At 41.2% G+C, this 23,321-nt stretch overlaps 1 protein-coding gene across 1 annotated transcript; it reads right to left on the minus strand.

Annotated features, from left to right (window-relative positions):
* Nucleotides 1-127: 127 nt before the first annotated feature.
* pyroxd1 (pyridine nucleotide-disulphide oxidoreductase domain 1) lies at nucleotides 128-23,083 on the minus strand. The gene is made up of 12 exons (XM_080207806.1): nucleotides 22,988-23,083; nucleotides 21,142-21,222; nucleotides 20,905-21,024; nucleotides 16,557-16,685; nucleotides 14,151-14,224; nucleotides 11,340-11,500; nucleotides 10,450-10,550; nucleotides 9,858-9,996; nucleotides 7,055-7,167; nucleotides 1,269-1,391; nucleotides 1,026-1,163; nucleotides 128-757 (listed from the first exon to the last, which is right to left on the minus strand). Exons 1-12 carry the CDS (start codon nucleotides 23,066-23,068, stop codon nucleotides 509-511), a joined length of 1,509 nt encoding a protein of 502 aa, XP_080063932.1. The 5' UTR covers nucleotides 23,069-23,083; the 3' UTR covers nucleotides 128-508.
* Nucleotides 23,084-23,321: the final 238 nt, after the last annotated feature.

Below are 23,321 nucleotides of genomic sequence, written 5' to 3' on the forward strand. Positions count from 1 at the left end.
ACAAAAGTAGGGAAAGACACCTTCTCATCAAAGTATCAATTCTCACGAGGTCAACCACAGTAAAACATAATTCGGAGCACTGTTCTCTCCGCCCAGAAGAACACAATTCATTTGGAAGAGCCAGAGATCAATGAAATCAATGTACTTCATTTTAGTAAAAATGCAACTTAAAACACTCTGCCATTCGAGATAGAACTTGCACCTTCCACATGCTTATTCTATCCAGAAATGCTTCAGGGTCAAAGAGATACCTTGAAGTATAGCCCCTGGTTTGTTGTGCAATCAAAGCAGCCAATGTGCATGTAGTAAGGTCCCCGAAACAGTAAAGGAGACAAAAAACCATCTCATCTGTTTTGTGGGTGCTGACTGAGGGAAGAAGGTTGATCAGAACACTGGAAGAACTCCCCGCATCTCCTGCAATAATATCGTAAACCATCAGACACACACTATGGTCCATCAGGATAGAATGATGGAACTTGCATAATAAACTGTAAATGTGTTGTTTATCTTAATCAAAATAATCCTCAATATCAATGTTTGGGTTGAGTAACTCCTCTCCATATACAGAGAGATCCATCTGATTTAAAATGAGATTTTCAAAGGTCTCTTCCAAGTCGGTTTCACCAATCAGCACTGCTCCCTTCATCCTTCCATTCTGCATTACTGTTTTCACATACTCCTGGCCTCTGGTGCATCGCAGTAACAGTTCGTGATCTGTCCCCAGATCCTGGCCATTGTACTTTCCTAGTAACACTACCTACAAGAGAAGAGATGTGTAAATAGCCTGAAAGCGACAATGTCAAGTTAAGTCCTCTGATGAGCGAGTTATTATAACAGCATTGAGTCATTTAATTTAAAACACAAGAGGACCATTCCCTCTCAACATTCAATGTGTAAATCTATTTAAAGAGTAGCACATAGGGAATTTTCCTCCATCAGTACAACTGTTCAGGCTTTAACTAAAAGAACTAGGTTCAACTTCCAGGCAATTTGACCAGTTTTGTTATGACTGGTTTCAAGGTTACCTTATAATTGAAGAATTTGGTGACGTGGGCAAATGTTTCAAAACAGAAATCCAATTCAATCGATTCCCCCAACATTTCTGCTGATATACACTTTGCTGCATAATATCCCATCTGTCTAGCCTGGGTCCACAGTCGCATCTGCTCGGTTGCGTAAATGAAGGGAGAGAAAAAATCCAATCATTCAGGCAAATTGCATTTTCCAAGGTGAATGACAAATGTTTCGACAGATGGTGTCTCCTGTACCTGCTGCCAAAGAGCACGGGGCTCCCATGAAACACTGCAGACGTCACCTGCGGCAAAAATATCTGGGATCGTGGTATGCATCTGTTCATCAACTTTAAGGCCCCCATCTTCTGCTACGTCAAGCTGTAAAAGGAGAAATTAGAATTGCGATTCAATTAGAAAAGTACAATCAATGAATTCTATTCATTTCTCTTTGGAAATGTGTTTCTTCAGCACCAACACAGTGATCTACATTTCCCCTTTGAGTATGCGCTCTGCCCGAAGGTAGGAACTTAGCCCATTGTCTGGACAATTGACCTATCGGGTCTACACTGGCTTCTTACTGGAGCAAATTCCACTTCCCTGTTTTCTCTCCATGTTCCTGGATCTACCTTGCTTTCAAATATTTACCCACTCTTTCATTAAAAAGTGAAATTCACAAGGTCTTTGTCTCAACTACAGGCCAATCCTCTTTAAATAAAGCTGCTTAAGAAAAATCTTGCCTCTTTATGACACCATTCACAACCTCAGGATGCCCTGAAGCATGTTCTGGCTGATGTAGTAGTTTTTGTGGGGTCTCACTGCTCTAATGAAGGGAAACGCAGCAGCCAGTTTGTGGACAAACTCACACAAATAGCCATGGGATGATGACAAGATTTTGGTTGAGGAAATAAGCACTTGCCAGCAGAATGCAATTCAATAATTCAACATTTTGGTACTAATTTCCCTCTTTCCTACATTATTTGTATATCTCAATTTAAATCAGGGAGCCAGTTAGATCAATTGGCCAAGTGGGTATCCTATGGTTCAGATTAACACCAAAAGCATGGATTTCATTCCCATGACGGCTGACGTCAGAGAAGACCTGCCTCCTCAGCCTGCCTGAGAATGGAAGGCGATGACAAACCACCACTGACAAAAACAAAAATATTTCATTACAGGGAAACAAAAAAAGAGCTCAGGGTGAATCACCTGCAGACAACCTTCAGGCAAAGTACACATGAAGGGGAAATGTAATTCTCTGGATAACTCAAATCTTTCTTGTTGCATAAGCATTTTCAATTATTAGAAATGGGCCATTGCAAAACATCCCATACTCCAATACTAAGAAATTTCTGTTAACCATTTACGATTTTAAATCAACATGTTTGGACATTGACTCCTCAGTTAGAAGGAATAACATATTCCTGTCAAAATCACTCAGAATATTCAGAGCTAGCAGTTCTGCTCTGAACATCCACAAAGTGGTGCGTATGTGGCTCAACCATTATTCTTCCTGCACTGCAATGGGCTCAAATGGGAATTCCTTATTAAAAAACTACATGCAAAAAAACTTAAACTGGATTCACTGCACAGTGTGAACCGATGATATATTAGCACAAATGCTGCGTCGACAAACCACTCATCATTATCTCTACCGTATTTCAACAAGCATTTTATGAATTTTTTAGAAGGTAAAGCTAAAGTAGGAGCAAACCTAACAAAGATGGGCAGTGCTCAAATGCACTTTGACATTTGGGGTATAAAAACAATCAAGACTCACATGTCTCCTTTCACATTGTGCAATAAAAGCTACCCAGGAACATAGAGATGAATTCCACCATTCCTAACTTAGATTGTGTCTTACAACTTACAAGCAGTACAAAACTAGGCTGTAGTCCTGGTGGGCATGGGTCAGTCATGGGGGGAGGCATTCAAAATAAATAATAGCCATTAATAATCCCTGAGCTGGTCAGGTAGTCTGAAAAGTAGCAAATAGAATTCAATCACCACAGAGTGTGGGGCGACACGTTTGGGGAGGTGAGAGTGACTGCACTTAACACTAAGGCAGCATTTGACCAAGGGTGGCATCAAGGAGCCCTAACAAAACTGGAGTCAATGGGAATCAGGGGGAAACCTTCCGCTAGTTGGAGTCATACCTAGTATAAAGGAAGATGGTTGTGCTGTTTGGAGGTCAGTCATCCTAGTTCCAGAACATCACTGGCTAAGATCCTCCGGGTAGCGTCCTAGGCTCAAACATCTACAACGGCTTCCTCAATCACTTCTCTTCAACATAAGGTCAGAATTGAGGATGTTGATGATTGCACAATGTTCAGCACCATTCATGACTCCTCCGATACTGAAGTAGTCCATGCCCAAATGCAACAAGATCTGAACAATTTCCAGACTTGGGCTGACAAGTGGCAAGTAACATTCACTTGCCACAAAAATCAAGCAATGACTATCTCCAACAAGAGAAGGTTCTAACAATCATCCCCTTGACATTCAAAAGCATTACCATCACTGAACCCCCACTATCAACATTCGGGGGTGGGGGTATGTTACTCAATGACCAGAAATTGAACTGGAGGAAAATTACTGTGATAAGGGAAGATTGGATAGGATGGGACTGTTCTCCTTGAAGCAGCGGGGCTGAGAGGGCATTTGATTGCAATGTGCAAAATCATGAGGGGGCTTGATTGAATGCATGGAGAAGGTTTGAGGTCAGTGACAAGGGTGCATTCCAAGTGAAACTAGTAATTCATTTGATATTTCTCTGGCAAAGACTCAGACCCACCAGTGACTCATTCAATGGATTCAGAAAACATTCTACATTAAACCAATACATTTAGAAACAATATTTTAAAAAACTATATTTACAAATCTGTGCTTTTTGACAAACCAATCACAATACCATATTAGCATTCGTGAAGCGTTTTCAGTGAAAACATCCCATAAATAGTCAGCAGAGGGCAGCCTTTAATAAGTTGCCAAGGCAACTTTGCAAGATTGTTCCATCCTTCCTGAGATGACACCAGAAAGCTTATTTTCAACACAAAGATCCATTTGCAACAGAGCAAAAAGCCTATAAGTTCTTTATAAGCCATGAAAAAACAAAATAAGACAACTTTTGACAAGCCAAGAATGATGGCTACTTGAAGACATTTCGAACGAGTAAACTAGATCAGAGGTTCCCAACTGGCACACCTCTATAATATTAAAAAAATTGGACAAACACCTCCTACTTTGTCTTTTTCTGTTATGGGAACTCTGTTTTAACTTCTACCTATCCTTTCACCCGCTTTTTTTTATTAACCTCTGTCTCTCTTGCTTTTCCCAAGGTTTACGCACCCTTTTTGGGTTTTCCCTTTTTGTGCGAGTGCATGGGACCCTTGTCTTCAGCTCCGAGTTTCGTCAGTCTTGCACATAAGCCCAACCAAAATCGAAACTAAGCATGTATGGCTCTTTCCCAGGCTGTGCATATGAGGGAGGCCCAAGGATCATCCGGTTTTGGAGAGGCCAACCACAGAGCTGAAGATGAAGATTAGTTTTAGTTTAATCACATGAATTCTGAATCATTTATTGCAGCACACTTGGAGGGTCTACATGGCATACTGGTTGGAAACCACTAAACAAGATGTATCGTCCTCAAATTATTTTGGATATCTTTGGATTGGGAACCATTTGGCAATGGTGGGGAAGAATGATGGCACATGGTAATGTTAGTGGATTAGTAATACAGTGATCCAGGCTACTGAGCCAGGATCATGGGTTCAAATTCCAGTATGGCAGCTGCTAGGATCTAAATTCAATGAACAAAAGTCTGGAATACAAAGCTAGTTTCAATAATGGTGACCACAAAACTAACATTGATCATCAGAAATACCCATCACATCCACTAATGTCCTTTAGGGAAGGAATTCTGCCATCCTTACCTGGTCTGCCCTACATGTGACACCGGATCCACAGAATGTGACTGACTCTTAACTGTGATCTGAAACATTCAGTTGAAGGGCAATTAGGGATGGGCAACAAATGCTAGTTTTGCCAGCAACACCCAATCTCACGAAAGTAGAAAAGGGTGCCCCATTAAGCTCTCCATCATCACAACAGCATGAAGGCCTCAGGCAGTGTCCAGCCCTCCCCTCTGCATGCTCTTAAATGTCCCTTTTGTAATGGGACACCTGAACTTGCAAACCACTGCGCTCTTGGGGCAGCACGGTAGCACAGTGGTTAGCACTGCTGCTTCACAGCTCCAGGGAGCTGGGTCTGATTCCCGGCTTGGGTCACTGTCTGTGTGGAGTTTGCACATTCTCCTCGTGTCTGCGTGGGTTTCCTCCGGGTGCTCTGGTTTCCTCCCACAGTCCAAAGATGTGCAGGTTAGGCTTATTGGCCGTGCTAAAATTGCCCCTTAGTGTCCCGGGATGCATAGGTTAGAGGGATTACTGGGTAAATATGTAGGGATATGGAGGGGTTGGGCCTGGGTGGGATTGTGGTTGGTGCAGACTCGATGGGCCGAATGGCCTCTTTCTGTACTGTAGGGTTCTATGATTCTTCGATGGAGCCTACCCATTATCTTGAACCAATTTATCATAATAATACTCTATGTCCTTATTTATTAAACTCAAAATATTATTAGGAGCTTTTTCTATGGCTGACCTACACAGAAGTTGAAGATATTCACTCTAAAGATCACACTTCATGACATTTGAGGACATTTTTAAAATGCTGAGCACTTTCCAACCTTTGGTTTAAACCTGAAACCAATAAAAAACTTGCCAATCTCCCCAATAAATTGATTCAATTTTGAACAACCTGAATCTGTTCCTGGGAAATCTGCTAACTTAAGTATAAACCATGTTCATTTGCTGTGCCTTTTTTGCACCAATCTCCGAGGAGTGACCATATCCAAATAAACTTGTGTCAAACTGAGAGTTAGTAGTCTCAATCCTCATTCAGGCAGCAAACCATAAAAGCCACTCAGCAAGTGGGAACAAAAAACACCAAGCATTGCAATTTAAAAACTGACAAATCAAAACAATCAACAGTGACAAATACAATAAGGTGTAAACTAATTGTTCAAAATATTTTTGAAAATTTGTTTTCTCACAAGCTCACTGGAGTTAGTGAATTAACAGCTTCCAAACAAACAAAAAAGCAGCAGAATTTCATGCATTTAACAGAACCCTATTACAAAACCTAATATTATACCCACATTGGCACAGTGCATGGACAACAGTATAAACTGGCTCAGCAATAAGGAGAGCAAGAGGTGGACTCACTGATAGAGACCTCATTATCAAAATCAAAAAAAAAAATCCAAATTGGAAGCTGGATTTAAATTCTACATTATTATTGAAGAAATTGCCTTTTAGGAATTTGCGATAGTTGAAAAGCAGTTATCAATATGAGGAAATGACAGTTAAGGTGGCATAGTGATTAGTACTGCTGCCTCACAGCACCAGGGACCTAGGTTTGATTCCCGGTTTGGATCGCTGCCTGTGTGGAGTCTGCATGTTCTCCCCCTGTCTCCGTGACTTTCCTCCGGATGCTCCGGTTTCCTCCCACAGTTTGAAAGATGTGCAGGTTAGGTGCATTGACCATGCTAAATTCTTCCTCACTGTACCCAAACAGGCGCTGGAGTGCAGTAGCTGGGGGATTTTCACAGTAACTTCATCGCAGTGTTAATGTAAGCCTGCTTAGTGACACTAATAAATAAACTTTAAACTTTAGTACCCACACAGAGGTGTGGAAATCCAACCAGCATTCCTTGTTAGCCAAGCTGATCGGCTAAAATCAGGATTTGTGAACCGTTCAAGGAGCAGAGTAAGGGGGAAGCTATCGATTGGGTATCAAATTTGAACAGATAGTTAATGCTGGATGACAAAATATACAACTAATTCAACCATTCATATTTCACGATTCTGATTCATTTCTTACAAGGATAGTATTTCTGTGGAGAAGCATCTTCGTGCCTTAGTTAAGGCTTAGTTCCAATTTCTAATACAGCACTTAAGTGGCTGGTTGAAATCATGCACAGTACTTACAGGATTGTTTGCGATGAATGGTTCAGTATTTGGTATCACTCCAGTTGCACTCACGATTAAATCAGAGCCATAGATCTTTCCATTTGTCAACTGGACATAAACAGGCCAATATTCTGAAAGGAGTGGGAAAGTGAATTCCAGTTAACTCACATCTGGGAATTTCGACGTACCTGGAATCTTCCTCACTGTACTAAGCCATAGATGTCCCATTACAGAATTGTTACAACATGGAAGAAGATCATTCAAGGGATGAATCAGCAGTAACTGAACTGTACCACTCTAAGCAAGAATTGTAAACAATTTTTTTTTATTGATTTGTATACAATGTACTGGGTGATTCTACCCAGTAAGAAGTCTGACAAAACCAGGTTTAAGTCCGACCAGTTTATTTGATAGTTGTGTGGAAGGTTCCTTCCACACACCTGACGAAGGAACACCATTTCCGAAAGCTCGTGGGATTACTATCAAGTAAACTGGTTGGACTTAAACCTGGTGTTGCCAGACTTCTTACTGTGTTTACCCCAGTCCAACGGCGGCACCTCTACATCATGATTCTACTGAGACATATTTTGCACAGGGTCCTTACCGATGAGAGGAGAGGGATCTCTGGTTAATCTGGACTGCATTTGATTATAAATTCTAGCAGGGAAAGAATATTGTTCTAATCTTTGTTGTTCTATATAACTTCACAGAATAAAGAATGTCTAACTTGTAGAATTCATATTATCATATCACATTCATTTTGTTTCATTGTTTATGTGGCAGTTGACCAACTTACATCCAGATTCAAGTGCATAATTTACTTTATATGCCATTGGAAGGACTCAGGCAGTACACAATGAAGATTGAATACAATTGTACACAGTTTTGCTATCTTTACCCTCTTCAATTATTTATAGCTGCATGTTCAATATCGACATGCCAGTTTATCCTACTTAATCAAATACAACATCAATAGCCTATATTAAGAATCCTGTTAGTAGCAGTATGCAGTCAGCTAGTGATGTATCATCACTGACTCCCAGGAATATGGATTGGAAAATTATCAAAGTTTGGAACTGCAATGTCTTCTGCAAGACAGCATCATTAACTCGCTAGACAACATTGAAAAGCAAAGTCTTTCTACAGATTCCAGCAGCTGTCAGTCATCACAATAGCAATGCTGCTGTTTTTAAATTGGAAATGTCCTGACAGTTATGGAATTACTATACACATGCGAGAGGCATAAAGTTCAGTAGTAATTACAGCTTCTTCTTTTCTTTAACTGATAACTAAAAAATTTGAACAATGAATTCTGCAGAGAAACTACTTATTTTGATTGATTTACTTTTGTCACATGTATTAGTATACAGTGAAAAGTATTGTTTCTTGCACGCTATACAGAGACAGCATATGGTTCATAGAGAAGGAAATGAGAGAGTGCAGAATGTAGTGTTAGTGTTAGAGTGATAACTAGAGGCGTAGAGAAAGATCAACTTAATATTAAGGTAGGTCCACTCAGAAATCTGATGGCAGCAGGGAAGAAGCTATTCTTGAGTCGGTTGGTACATGACCTCAGACTTTTGTATCTTTTTCCTGATGGAAGAAAGTGGAAGAGAGAATGCCGGGGTGCATTGGACTGCTTCTTAATTCATTCATAAATTACTGGCAACTGTCTGAGGCTGAACTAGACTGTTCATATTTGGTGTCATATCTGACCCTGAAATGTGTACCTACCCCAACATCATTAAACCCATACTTCCACTTCTCTAACATCACCAAATTCTACTCTGGATTCAACTCATCTGCTGCTAAAATCCTCATCAATGCCTCTACACTGGACTATTCCAAAATCCTTTTGGCCTGCCTCCTACATTTTACACCTGCTGTAAACATCAGGTCATCCAAACCTCTGTTGCCTGAGTTCTTACTTGCACCCAATCCTGTTCATCTATGTGTTCTTTGACCTACGCTGGCTCCCAGTTAACCAAAGCTATAATTTTAAAATTTGCACTCTTCACTCAAAACCCTTTCCCGCTCATCACTCCCAATCTCTGTAATTCTCTCCAGCCCAATGACTTTCTGAGATACCTTGTGTTTCTCTACTTCTGGCCTCTTGAGCATCCCTGATCTTAATCACTTCACCCCAGTGGCACAACGCTTAGCACTGCTGTCTCACAGAACCAATTCCTGGCTTGGGTCACTGTCTGTGCAGAGTCTGCACATTCTCTCAGTGTCTGCATGGGTTTCTTCCGGACGCTCTGGTTTCCTTCCATTTTACAGCAGGTGTAAAATGTAGAAGGCAGGCCAAAAGGATTTTGGAATAGTCCAGTCCAGAGGCATTGATGAGGATTTTAGCAGCAGGTTAGGTGCATCGGCCGTGCTAACTTCTCCTGCAGAGTACCCGAACAGGTGCCAGAGTGTGGCGACAAATGGATTTTCACAGTAAACTCACTGCAGTGTTGATGTAAGCCTACTTGTCACACTAATAAATGAACTTTAAAACATCGATGACCATGGCTTTATCTGGTCCCTAAGCTCCAGAATTCCCAGGCTAAACTTCTCCGCCTCTCTACCTCTTTTAAGATGCCCATAAAATATACATCTTTGGCCCAGCTTTTGGCAATTTGCCATATTACATTCTAAGTGGCTCAGTGTCAAATATTGCTTTATAACACTCCTATAAAGTACTTTCAGATACTTTATTTCATAAAAGGCACTAATCACCACCATTTTACTCACCATTACTTTGAAGGCAGATGTCAGAACGAAAGAAAAAAAATGCAATCAAACAAAATCAAAAGCTAGTCTCATTCTCAAATACCTTCATCTGTATTTCCTTTTCTGCCCTCTGACCCATTTTCAGGGAATGCCAATGATGTTTTCTGTGATGATACAAACTCATCTTGCAGGTAAATCTTATCAATCTCACACTGGTATTCAACATGGACTCGGTGGGAAATCTGAGAGAAAGGAACAGCAGGATTTCACCATCATTAAAACATCCCAATTCATTGCTTCCTTGAAGTGTGGTCAGTTGTAATGTAGGAAGAAGCATAGCAACCAGTTTCTGCATAGCAAGTTCACACAAAAATCTATGTGATTATGACAACTTAATTTTTTTCAGTGATGACGTTTGAGGGATAAATACTGGTCGGGACACAGGGCAGAACTCCCCTATTCTTGGAAATGATGTCAAGGGATCTTTTACATCCACATGAGGGGTTTCAAGCTTATCATCTCATCCTATGAACATGACCTCAGACAGCATTGCATCTACTCAGTACTGTATCGAACGGTTAGCTGAGACTTCATGCTAGATAGGGCGCTGAATACTGAATAACAATTTCATTATGTAAGAAAAATCCTACCGCATAAACAAACATACTCGAATCAACATTGAAACAGCTTATTACCTTTTTTGTTCCTTTTAACTCCATGCCTTCATGCCAGTCTGGTCCCAATGCACTGCCATGTGCTCCATCTTCAGCCAGAGTTCTCTTTTCCTGTTCTAAACCTGCATTTAAAATGACCAAATAAGCTACTATTCATCTAGACCATTTGCCACATCAGCCACATATTTAGTTCCAACTTAGTCTCTTGCAGAGGATGCTGAATTTGTGGAACTCGCTGCCCTATAGCACAATGGATTCTGAATCATTAAATGGTTTCAGTAAGGAGATAGATATATTTTGGATAGAAAACAGGTTAAAGGGATATGTGGAAAAGATAGGGAGGTGGAATTGAGACCAGGAAGAATCAGCTATGATCTGACTGAATGGCGGAACAGACTCAAAGGGTTGAATTGTCCTAATCCCTATGTTAAAATGACCTTTTAGATATTGTCAGCTCTACACAAGTGGTTCAATCTGAGTGGGTGAGGGTGAGGTGAAAGTAAGTCTCGCCAAATTCATGCAAGTAACATATTACATGGGGTTACGAGAGGTCAGGTCGCTCCCAACGTTTAATAAAAAATAAGTGAGTTTCAAGCTACTACAGAAATGCAACCCCGGTGAGGGAACACAACACTCAAACTTGAAATGTTGGTCATCCGTTAACGCCCTGTAATGCTGCAATTAATTTAAACAATTTAAAAATACCAATTTAGTTTGTAGGTAACTGTAAGAATAAGTGAAATTTCACTCCAGTTCAGCTTCATTTTATTGCAAAAGATGTTAGGAGAGAAACAAATATTCTAAAATTGGATACACGTGGGATAATGCAGCTTTAACTGCACAATTGGTCTGAAGTTATCCGCATATCATTCAGTGTAAAATGGATTACAAAAGCTGCATCTACGAATTACCTTCTGTTGTGTATTTTGTCCTTTTACAAGGAAGAATGGCCTCAGGCTTATCAGCTTTGAGCTGTGGAATCAGAAATTCAGCTGCTCCTGCATCAAAGAAAGTATTTCCGATAGCTTTATCTTTTATTGCCCAAATCACTTCACATCCTTCAACTTCATAGCTAGAAATATAACAGATCAATTTTAGAATACATGATTTTTAAGCATACACAATATTGCAAACTCATAAATCTAGCCTGTTAACAGGGTTGTTGGCAAACACAATGAGCACATCAATGTGCAGGACACAATATGTTGTAGTCACTGGCTGGCATTCAAGATATGGAGCAGGCTCAATTTTTGCTAAATAGTATAAGTAAATTTGGTCTTTATTTGAACGAAATGTACAGCTTTGCAACCAAACATGCCAATGGAGAAAAGATCATATCCAAACGAATGCTCTCATCAATAATGTAAGCTCTTACCCACACCTACTCCACCCAGAAGTCTGTTCCACTGACCACCTACACCTGAATCAAATGACATTTGTCACTGCTCTGCCCATTTAATGAAGCTAACTCATCTTGTGATCCCTTGAACATCTCTTCCGATCTCACTGCCACCTCAAATAGCATAGCATCATTTGTGATTTGATCAGTTGGCAGTGAACTTCTCAATCCAAGTCACTGTTGTAAATTAGAAAGAGTAGGAGTAACACCAATGGTCCTTGGGGCACTTTCACATAACACTTCTTCAGCCTACCTCAATAGAAATACTTAATATATAACTTCTACTTCAGTACTGCTGTGAAACAAGACATGCTACAAAGCAATCTTCAAGACAGTTCATAAGAATAGCAATAGTAACATGAACAACAATTTATACTGCATGCAAAGAGAGTATCAATTAGTTGCCAAGTTAACTCTAATTGGCAGAGGTGTCGCCTTGGAGAATGTACCAGGGAACAGTTAATTGTCAACCATTTGTTCAAATTCAAACTAGGCAGGTCAACTCTGGTCAAGGTATTGCCATGGGGAATGAACCTGGGAACGGCTGCCCCTAAGCTTTCGTTTAGTTGAAAAAGGCACAACACCTGGACATGCTCCTTCTGTCTGCAAAGGACAGGGACATGTATATGAATATACGTAGCTTCTAGTACACGTAGGTGAGCCACACAGCGAGTCCGACTGATAATTTTAAATTGTTTTTCTGTGCAATTCATAGCACAATCAGAATTGTTTAGCTTGTCGTCCAATCATTGAATCATCGTGGCATGGTGGCAAAGTGGTTAGCACTGCTACCTCACAGTGCAGGGGACCCGGGCTCAATTCCCAGCTTGGGTCACTGTCTGCACAGAGTCTGCATGTTCTCCCCATGCCTGCATGGGTTTTCTCCCTGTGCTCTGGTTCCTCCCACAATCTGAAAGCCATGCTGGTTAGGTGCATTGGCCATGCTAAATTCTTCCTCAGTGTGCCTGAACACAATGCACCAGAGTGTGGTGACTGGGGGATTTTCACAGTAACTTCATTGCAGTGTTAATGTAAGCCTACTTGTGACATTATTAAATAAACTTAACCTTACCCACATCTAACTTTTACTTCATACCTGCAGTTGACTTTCTATTAAATGACTAACATCACAGAATTGGCTGTCATAAAGTAATTCTTAGCCAGACTTGGATCGTGACAATTGCTGACTGAAGTAGGACACTGAATGGCAATTGATCAAGAGGTAGATTCCTATTCAATTTATCAAAATATGGACCTTAAACCAAAATTTTAGCGACTGTTAGTTTGGGAAATATCCACTAGATTAGGTTCCTTCTTCATCACCGTGTCTTCAGTGATGCCACTAGAAGATCATTCACTTTCTAACACTGCGAATCTGATGAAACAGTTGAATAAGAGAATTGCACCATAATTTGTAACAAACTATGGGGTAGGTAACTCAAGGTTTTTAAAAAAATTAGCAAATTCAGAATGTATTTAGAAATCTAAATATTAAGAAGTGCAACATTTTCCATTCAGGCACCTTAGAGTCAATACCAAACACTCCCAGATTATACGTGTAACATGGCAAAATTCCCCTTTATTTACTGGGGCAACAGACCTCAGCCTGAACTTCACAAAAGGGGAGGCTTTAGAGTAGTGGCAATGTCACTGGACTATTAATTCAGAGACCCAGACTCTGGGGAGCCGGGTTTGAATCCGGCCACAGCAGATGGTGAAATTTGGAATTGAATAAAGATCTGGAATTAAAAGTCTAATAATGATCATGAAACCATTGCCAATTATTGTCAAACTCATCTGGTTTACTAATGTCCTTTACAAAGGGAGATCTACTGTCCTCACTTGGTCTGGCCTACGTGACTCCAGATCCACAATAATATAGTTCACATTTAAATGCCCTCTGAAATGATCTAGCAAGCCATTCAGTTGAAGGGCAATTATGATGGGCAATAAAATGCAGGCCCAGCCAACAATGCCCACATCCCATGAACAAATTAAAAAACAAAGCTCCTTCCATCAACCAATGTCACCTTACTTCATTTGCCACACAACCAATTCAAAATGCGGTTGCTAATTATGAGTTACAAGCTGAAGCCCACTCAAAGCTAACCAAAATCAATACAAATTGGACCTCTGCAGTCAGGCCCAGGAGCCTCTCTGTTCTGAATTTGCGATCAGAGGTGAAAAGACTTTTTTTACCCACTATGCCTCCTAGTTGTGAGCTCATTTCCAACTGCCCAACGTTCCAAACGTTTGAAACTGTCCAATCAAATCTGAGTATTTTTATTGAACGTTAGGACTTTTCATTAAATAACATACTTACACCAGTTCCAGTGCTATACCTCCATTGCCGATAATAGTAATCCTTTTGGCTTTAGCTAAACAACTTTGAAATTCCTGTAACGACAAACAGACTTCAAATCATACAATACCAACATCTTCTCCTTTGGTAAGATGCTGATGCATCTGTAATTCAGATTCTGAAACACTTGTTTTCCTGTGGTAGTCACTGTATAAAGGCAAGTTAATGCAGCCTTGTAAAACTAATGAAAAGAACTGGATGGGGCCAGGATAAAAGTCAGTACAATATTGGCCCTTTGAATTGAAAAGATTGAGTTGTTTTGGCAGCAGAAATGGACTAATTACATTGCTCCTCGCGTCAGGAGCAAATGGCTTCCTCTGTGCCTGAATTTCTGAGTCTTAATTCCTTCTAATGAGATTTTGCAAATACAAAACTTTTCTGTCAAAGTTGAGCACTCTTGCTGATGAATATTATTTCTTGGCAGGGTCAATGATTACAAGCATATTATACAGAACTTAACAGCAGAAAAACAAGTCTTTCAGCCCAACTTGTTCATGCTTCATACAAGTCTCCTTCCACTTTAAAACAGCTCAACTCTCTTTCCTCCCTCATATACACTTCTGCTTAAATATATCTATTCACTTTAAATACACCATGTGGTTCTACATTCTCTGGGTAAAGAAGTTCCTCCCGAATTCTTTAATGGATTCATGAACTACCTAATGTTTATGGCTCGATACCTATTTCACCAAACCCTCTCATAATCTGGCAAGAGGAGTTTGAAGATGATCTGTCAGCCTTCCCTTTTCTGGAGAAGAAAACCTGAGTTTGATCGTTATAACTTCAATCCTGGTATCATGCTTGCCGACTGTTTCGGAACGTCCTATAGTACCTCTGAATTCTTTTTAAGTATTATCTAAATTTAACTGGACTTTCTACTAGTCATTGGAACATGGGAACAGGAGTGGGCCATTCAGCCCATCAAACCTGCTCCACCATTTAATATAATCATGGCTGATTGTATACTTCAATTTCTGTTACACCCACCATCCCCATAACCCTTTATATTATTGTTAATCAAAAATTAGTCACTCTGTTTTAAACACACACAATGGCTGCAATTTCACAGCTCTCTGGGGTAGGGAATTCCAGGAAACTGAAGTCACCCTGCTTCTTTAAATATATGACAACTTCTAGTGTACATGGAATTAACACCCACCCCAGTAGCAACTGTCATGGAAGCCTTTTACAGTTGGAGACCCAACTTTTTGGGTTCCCACTCCTGCCGCTCCTCTTTCATCCTCTTATCCCTGGAATTGCATCCTAGGAAACTTAGAGCTCATTAGTCAAACTTAAAAGTTTAGGTGCCGACAAGCCCACTTCAGTCTTACTCTCATATCAGCTGCACCCAAGTGTGCAACATATTCAAACCCAGTTAGTGTTCTTCATGTGATGTAAAAAGGCTACTCTTCCGTAACTTTCAATCAAATGAACATTTCTGCTGTTCAAACCATAAGAACATAAGAAATAGGAACAGGAGTAGGCCATCTAGCCCCTCGAGCCTGCCCCGCTATTCAATAAGATCATGGCTGATCTGAAGTGGCTCAGTTCCACTTTCCTGCTTTCTCCCCATAACCCTTAATCCCTTTGCCTACCAAAAACCTATCTACCCGCGTCTTAAATATATTTAAGTGAGGTAGCCTCCACCACTTCGACGGGCAGAGAGTTCCAGAGATTCACCACCCTTTGAGTGAAGAAGTTCCTCCTCAACTCTGATCTAAACTGCACCCCCCCACCACCGCCCCCCCCCTTATCTTGAGGCTGTGCCCTCTAGTCCTGCTGTCCCTTCTGAGCAGGATCACAACTTTCAATAGTTCTATCTGAATCAGATGGTTGGATCACAGGCATTGCTCACCACTGGCAGCTGCTCCTTCAATCAATTAGGCCCAAGCTCTGGAATTCTCTCTCTAAGCCTCTGCTTCTCCACCTCTTTATTCCTTCTTTAGACATTGTTTAAAATCTACCAATTGACATAGGCAAAGTCATTCGTCCAAACATTATTTTCTTTGGCTGTGTCAATTTTTGTGCAGTTACACACTTCTGAAATACTTTAGCATTAAAAGTGCTATATAAGTTGTGCATGCAAAAGGTAAAAACAAGAAAATCACCTCTACAAACTCATACTGTAAGTTGTCACAACTTGGAACATACTTCAAAGATATAATTCATTGCAGAGTTCCAACACATTGAAAGAATATCTCAAGTCTGAACTCAGTGCTTTATTCACCATAAAACACTATAGTTTCAATACCATGTATTAGTATTGTCCAGAAACAAAAAGCTGCTTTTTAAGGAAAAAATACCTTTTCTTCTCGGAATGAAATAGATTGTGCGAATACTATGTTTTCATTAGAAGTTAGTTAATACCTTTGCACTGTCAGTATCCCGAATCCCTAATACAAATGGATTGCCTTTGACTATCAGTTTGGGCCTCGCTCCAGTACATATGCACAGCTTCTCGTAAATGTACTCTTTGCCTTCTTCTGTTTGAAGTTTCTGCAAGTAAATTAATGAGATTGTGACAAATTGAATGGTAAAATTAGAATTGTTCAGCAAGAAAGGACATTCAGCCTCGCACATTGCTAGCTCTTTGAAAGAGCTGTAAAATTTAATCCCTTGTTCAGATTGTTTCTCACTTCAATCACACTTCCAACAACAGAATCTGGTTACATCAGCCTTTCAGATCCTGGACCTTATGCCAATTATTTTAAATCTATGACTTCTGGTTACCAATGCACTTGCCTGAGGAACCAGTTTCACTGTTTTTGCCTAACCAAATTCCCTTACAAATTTTGATTAGCTCTATTAAATCGCCTCTTAACTTTCTCTACTCCAAGGGGAACAATCTCCGTTTCTCCACAGAACTACAGTTCCTCATCCTCGGTAAGGTACTGGTATCCCTCCATTGTACTCTCTTCAGGTGATGATGGAGCTGTGTAAAATGCTCTTTAGGCCACAGATAGAATACCGTGTGCAATTCTGGTCACACACTATAGGAAGGGTGTTATTGCACTAGAAATTGTACAGAGGAGATTCACCAGGATGTAACCTTGCCTGGAGTGTTTCAGCTATGAAGAAAGGCCGGTTAGGCTGGGATTGTTCTCTTTAGGCTGAAGGGGGATCTGACTGAGGTGTACATTCGTTAAGGGGATCAAGATTTAAGGTCAGGGGCAGGAGATTTAGAAGGGATTTGAGGAAAAACATTTTCACTGAGGGTGGTGGGAATCTGGAACTCACTACCTGAAAGGGTAGAAGATGCAAAACCCCCACAAGATTTAAGAAGCATTTAGATGAACACTTGAAATGTCAGCGTACAAGGTTACAGACCAAGTGCTGGAAAGATATTGCAATGAGGCCAGAGAATCCTGCCCCACTTCTTCAGTTTCAGAGTCCCAAAGCAGTTCCCTTTCTAAACAGATGAACATAAGAAATCAGTATAGGTAAAACTGGCATGGTTCGTTGAGCTTACTCCGCCATTCAATATGATCAAAGCTGATCTTGGGCTTCAACTCCACTTTTCTGCCCATTCCTCACAGTCCTTCCGAGACACAAAATATCTGTCCCTCTCAGCCTTAAATGTATTCAATGATGGCACATCCTCAATCTCCTGAGATAGAGAATTTCAGAAGTTCACAACTCTTGAATAAAGAAAAACGCAAATTACTGTGGATGCTGAAATTTGAAACAAACAGAAAATGCTGGAAAATCTCAGCAGGTCTGACAGATTTTCAAGCATTTTCTGTTTTTGGCTTTGAGTGTTGAAGTTTCTCATCTCAGTACTAAATGATCAGTTCCTTATTCTGAAACGGTATCACCTTTATTCTAACTTTCACAGCCTGGGGAAACAACATCTTAGTATCTACCCTGTCAAGCCCCTTCACAACTTTGAATGTTTAACAAGATTGCCTCTCATTCTTCTAAACTCCAGAGAATACTGACACAATTTACTCAATCTCTCATCATAGGATAATCTCTCATCATAGGACCCATCTACTGCTTCCAATGTCAGTGTAGCCTCTCTTAAACATGGAGACCAAAATTACGCACAATATTCCAGGCGTGGCCTTATCAAACCGTCTTACAATTTTAGCCAGACTTTCTTATTCTTCTACTTCAAACCCCTTGCGATAAAGGCCAACATGACGTTTGCTTTTCTTGTACAAGTGCATCCAAGTCTCTAAAAACATCAACACTTACAAGTTTCACATCTTTTAAAAAATATTCTGATTTTCTATTCTTACGACCAAAGTAAGTAAACTCAGACTTCCCCACGTAGTCCATCTGCCCGAGCAGAGATCAGGTGCCATGGCCATGCTGGGGGGAATGGGAGGCAACTGAAGCCCTCAGGAGGTCGCAAGCATTGCCACACAGTGCCATTAGGCAGTGCCAGCATGGCATCACATGTACCAGGGCAGTGCCAAAGGGGGGGTGCCTAAGTAGCAGTGGGGTTATAGCGGATGCTGGGAACGCACAACAACGAGAGTATTATGCAAGGGGTGTGGAGTCTGAGTGGTCTTGAGTAGGGTTATAGCGGATGGGGGTATGCACAACGATGAGGGGCTTATGCTGGGGGGGAGGTCTCCCAGCTCCCTATCAGATCAGTGCACCATGCGCAATAGAGTCTAAGTGCTCTGAAAGCAGCTCCACTGATGTACTTATGCTCTGTCCCCTCCCCTGACTCCCCAAATCTCAGCCGTCAAAAACACAGACCGAGTGCCAGAAGATTGCAGTGCCAAGCTCACCCAAAAGACCAGCGCCGATTTCACACTGTCGTGACACTTAGAATGTTTCTGGGAAAATTTTGCCCAACATCCTTTTTTTAAACTGTCTATAACCCCAAAATTCCACTTAGAGCAACAATTTATTTTTAACGGAGATGCATTTCTGTTGTCGTAAAATAATTGGTGGAAAATAATTTGAACTCAAAGTGATTAAATCCTGATGCCTGTGTAATTTTTGCCCCAGTGAAATAGTCACAGTTGAAATTAGAAATACTGGAGGGATCGAGAGAGGTGCTGTCAATGGAATCTGGTTCTGAGTTTTTAGATTATGTCAGCAAGGGCATGCATGTAGACGAAGAATAAGACGGGAGGCCTTCAGGAAGCCTTTTCAGATGATTCTATGACAGCCATAATCAGGTAAAGAATTGAACCAATTGACTGCAGACCCAACTAGCTGTATAGTACCCCAATAGATACAAACTAAAAAAAAACACTTCCAATCTTCAATAATAATCAACCAAATCACTGGGCACATTAATGAAACTTACACTGCGGTTTCGTGAAATAACCTGCTTGGCAACCTTATCATCATCATTTAAATATTTGCATTTGAGTAGGCAAAGAAATCGCGAATAGGGTTAGTTGACAAATTAAATGACAGATTACTGTTCAGTTACATTCACAGCATTAACTGCATGATTATGTGCGATATGTAAATCCATTAAATTAAGATTCTTAGTAACTGAAAATTTAACAGCATTGAAAAACCAGTCTGTTGGACAAATTGGCGAGAATTTTACCAGTACGTTCACCTGAAGCTTGTAAGATTGTGCCCGGGGCCAACGGAGAATGCCATTCTGCGAGCCTCTGTGCGCCGGTAAAATCAGGGCCATTAGGTCTGTGCATATAGTTACCATATTTCTAGAACATATGAGACTTTACCCTTATGAGCTGGCATGGCTGATTTTAGCTTCCTGAGTGATGAAGCTCCAGGTGTAAATTCTTTGCATTGGATAAATTCCCCTTCTCGATAAGCAACTTAAAGCTCACCTTCCTTTAATTTGCACATCTAAATTCATTCAGACGATGTGCATGGACATCACTGATGGGCCTGCACTTGTTGCCCATCTCTAATTGTCCCCAACTTCCTAGGCTATTTCAGAGGCAGTTAAGAGTCAACCCCATATTACAGTGGGCCTGGAGTCACAGGTAAGGATATCATATTTCCCTCTCTAAAGGGCAAATAGTGAACCAGATGGGTTTTTACAAGAATTGCTTCATGATCATTATTAGACTTCCAGACTTCTACTGAATTCAAATTTCACTATCTGCCCTGGTGAGATTTGAACCCAGGTCCCTAGAGCTTTACCCTGTGTCTCTGGGTTACTAATTATGCCTTATGATAAACTTCTATCTACTTGTACCTGACCAGTTGGCTGTAGAAGCTGAACTCCTGTAAACTCTCTCTCTCTGCCGGAAGTGTTATTTTCCAATTTTACAGAGACATTCACTGTGAGCAAAATCATCAGCACACTAGGCACTGGTACATCCCAAATCTTTGCAGGTCTTTGCTCAACCAGGGTTCATGCAAAAATCCAGATAAGATAGGACATATTTATATCCCAACTAATGAGCCATCTCTGGTCCTGTAATTTCAAAGGTTTGTCTTCTGCTCCCAGTAAGGAATTCTTGATTTGTTTCAGCCTTCGAGGTTTTCTATCAGTTTCTAATGACATATGACTCCATTTTGGAGAGATATTTAAGGTGATTTAAGGTGGTTTCTCTTCTAACACTGAAACGAATTTTCCAAATGTTCCTGTTGTAAACTAAAATGAAAGCTTCTTTATGTCACATGAAAAAAATTCCATTTGTAAGCAATATTTCCAAAAAAATTACGTTACATGACATTTTAAAATATTCTACGTGGATCTAACTGCCAAGAATATCCTTATAAGCAATAAGCATGAATTATCATTAAACAAATTCATTCTTACATGTTTTGCTGCATCCAGTCTTCGAACTGCAGACTGTACCACTTTAACATTGGGATAGTGCTCTTCCAGTATGTGAGATGGCCTTTCTTCAACCTCAAACTCTTCCAACGTTTTGGAAACCTTCAATTAAAAAAAAGACAAAGTTGCAACCCAAACTGACTTTAAAGACATAAAAAAGCAAAGGCAGATGTGGCTCACAGAAGTAGTTCTCTTTGTAAAACACTGAACCATACACACCTGTTTGAAGTTCAGCACTGCTTTAATTAATGGTGATGCTGTAATTAAAAGGATCTCATCTGATGGGAACTGACCAGCAAGCTATCAAAATAAAAAGAAAACATCCATCTGTTCAGAACTATTAAAACTGAAGTCAGAGAGGGTGCAATTTAATAAAATTAAATAAATTCAGTAAAAGAAACATACATTTTAACATTACAAAAGCGCTATTAAACACATCCCAAAATTGCACTTATATTGTTTCACTTCCATGGCATATTGCCTACAAGGATCAAGTGTACTGTCTTCTCCCTGGCATCCCCACAACACTTCTTCTAGGTCATTCCTCTGTAAAAGCTTCCAGTTCGAGCAAATATATATGAATGCTAACATTGCAGCTTTCCTTATAAATGCTGGCTGATTTACTGATTCTGGGCGACCGTATCAATTTTGGGTGGGGGTTCCTGGTCAATGTGTTAATATTGATCTGGGGGTGGGGGGGTGGTGTTTGGGGGGAGATCCCCCATTGTTTCGATTTCAAATAGGATCAAGGATTACCATGCAGATTTTGATGGGGGAGTCCCAGGTGACTGTGTTGATATCGACAGGAGACTGCAGGTGGTCGTGTCGATATTGACAGTTCTAGGTGATGCATTGTTATTGACAGGGGATCCCAGCTGAACGTGTCAATATTGACAGGGGATCACAGGTGATTGTGTCATCGTTGACAGGACCCCTGGTGAGCTTGTCAACATTGATAGCAAAATGTTGATATTGGCAGGGGAATCACAGGTGAAAATGTCCATATAGACAGGGAATTCCAGACGAGCGTGTCGCTATTTCAGGGGATCCTAGGCGAGCACGTTAATATTAACTGGGAAGCACAGGTGTCCATTTTAACAGGGAACCACAGGTCATTGTATTGATAATGAAAGGGGATCCCAGATAATTATGCCATCCCCATGTCAATATTGGCAGGGGATGGCAGGTGAGATCTGATACTGGCAGCTATCCCTAGTGAGTATGTCAATAGTGGCAGAAAATAGCAGGAGATAGGGCCACTACTGATTGGGTTGCAAGTAAACATGTCAATATTGACAGGGGGATTCCAGGTGAGCATGTCAATATTGACAGGGGGATTCCAGGTGAGCATGTCAATATTGACAGGGGGATTCCAGGTGAGCATGTCAATATTGACAGGGGGATTCCAGGTGAGCATGTCAATATTGACAGGGGGATTCCAGGTGAGCATGTCAATATTGACAGGGGGATTCCAGGTGAGCATGTCAATATTGACAGGGGGATTCCAGGTGAGCATGTCAATACTGACAGGGGGATTCCAGGTGAGCATGTCAATACTGACAGGGGGGTATTAGAGGTGAGCATGTCAATACTGACAGGGGGGTATTAGAGGTGAGCATGTCAATACTGACAGGGGGGTATTAGAGGTGAGCATGTCAATACTGACAGGGGGGTATTAGAGGTGAGCATGTCAATACTGACAGGGGGGTATTAGAGGTGAGCATGTCAATACTGACAGGGGGGTATTAGAGGTGAGCATGTCAATACTGACAGGGGGGTATTAGAGGTGAGCATGTCAATACTGACAGGGGGGGAATTAGAGGTGAGCATATCAATACTGACAGGGGGATTCCAGGTGAGCATGTCAATACTGACAGGGGGTATTAGAGGTGAGCATGTCAATACTGACAGGGGGAATTAGAGGTGAGCATGTTGATGTGGACAGGGATTGGGGAGGGTGGCTCTATCCCCAGGGCCTCGCCCCTGCCTGCCCTCGTTTGCTCACCTGCCCCTTCGCCCCCACACCCACCCTCAGCCCCGCGGCCTCCCCCACACACACACACACCTGCTCGGTGCAGGTCACCCCGGCGACCCCGCCTCCCACCACAACGAAGCGGGCTCGACCTGGGCCCGGGTCCATCTCCATGACAACGTCACCAGTTTTACCGGAAGCTGCTCCCGGCCGGAAACACGTCAGAGGCAGCGCCGGCTCTTCGCCGCTGACGCAGCCCAGAGACCGTGCGCATGCGCCTGCTGTGTGACCTGGGTGGTTATCTCCATGCAACTGCCACCGGAGCAATTTACTGCAAATTGTTTTGCTGTATATTGAGGCATTTTCTCCATAGAATGCTCAAATCATTGGAGCTTTGGGTGATTGTGAGATAGATTTTTGCTGCGTC

Source organism: Carcharhinus amblyrhynchos, chromosome 19, assembly GCF_965287045.1.
Source record: "Carcharhinus amblyrhynchos chromosome 19, sCarAmb.v2.hapA, whole genome shotgun sequence".
NCBI lineage: Eukaryota > Metazoa > Chordata > Chondrichthyes > Carcharhiniformes > Carcharhinidae > Carcharhinus > Carcharhinus amblyrhynchos.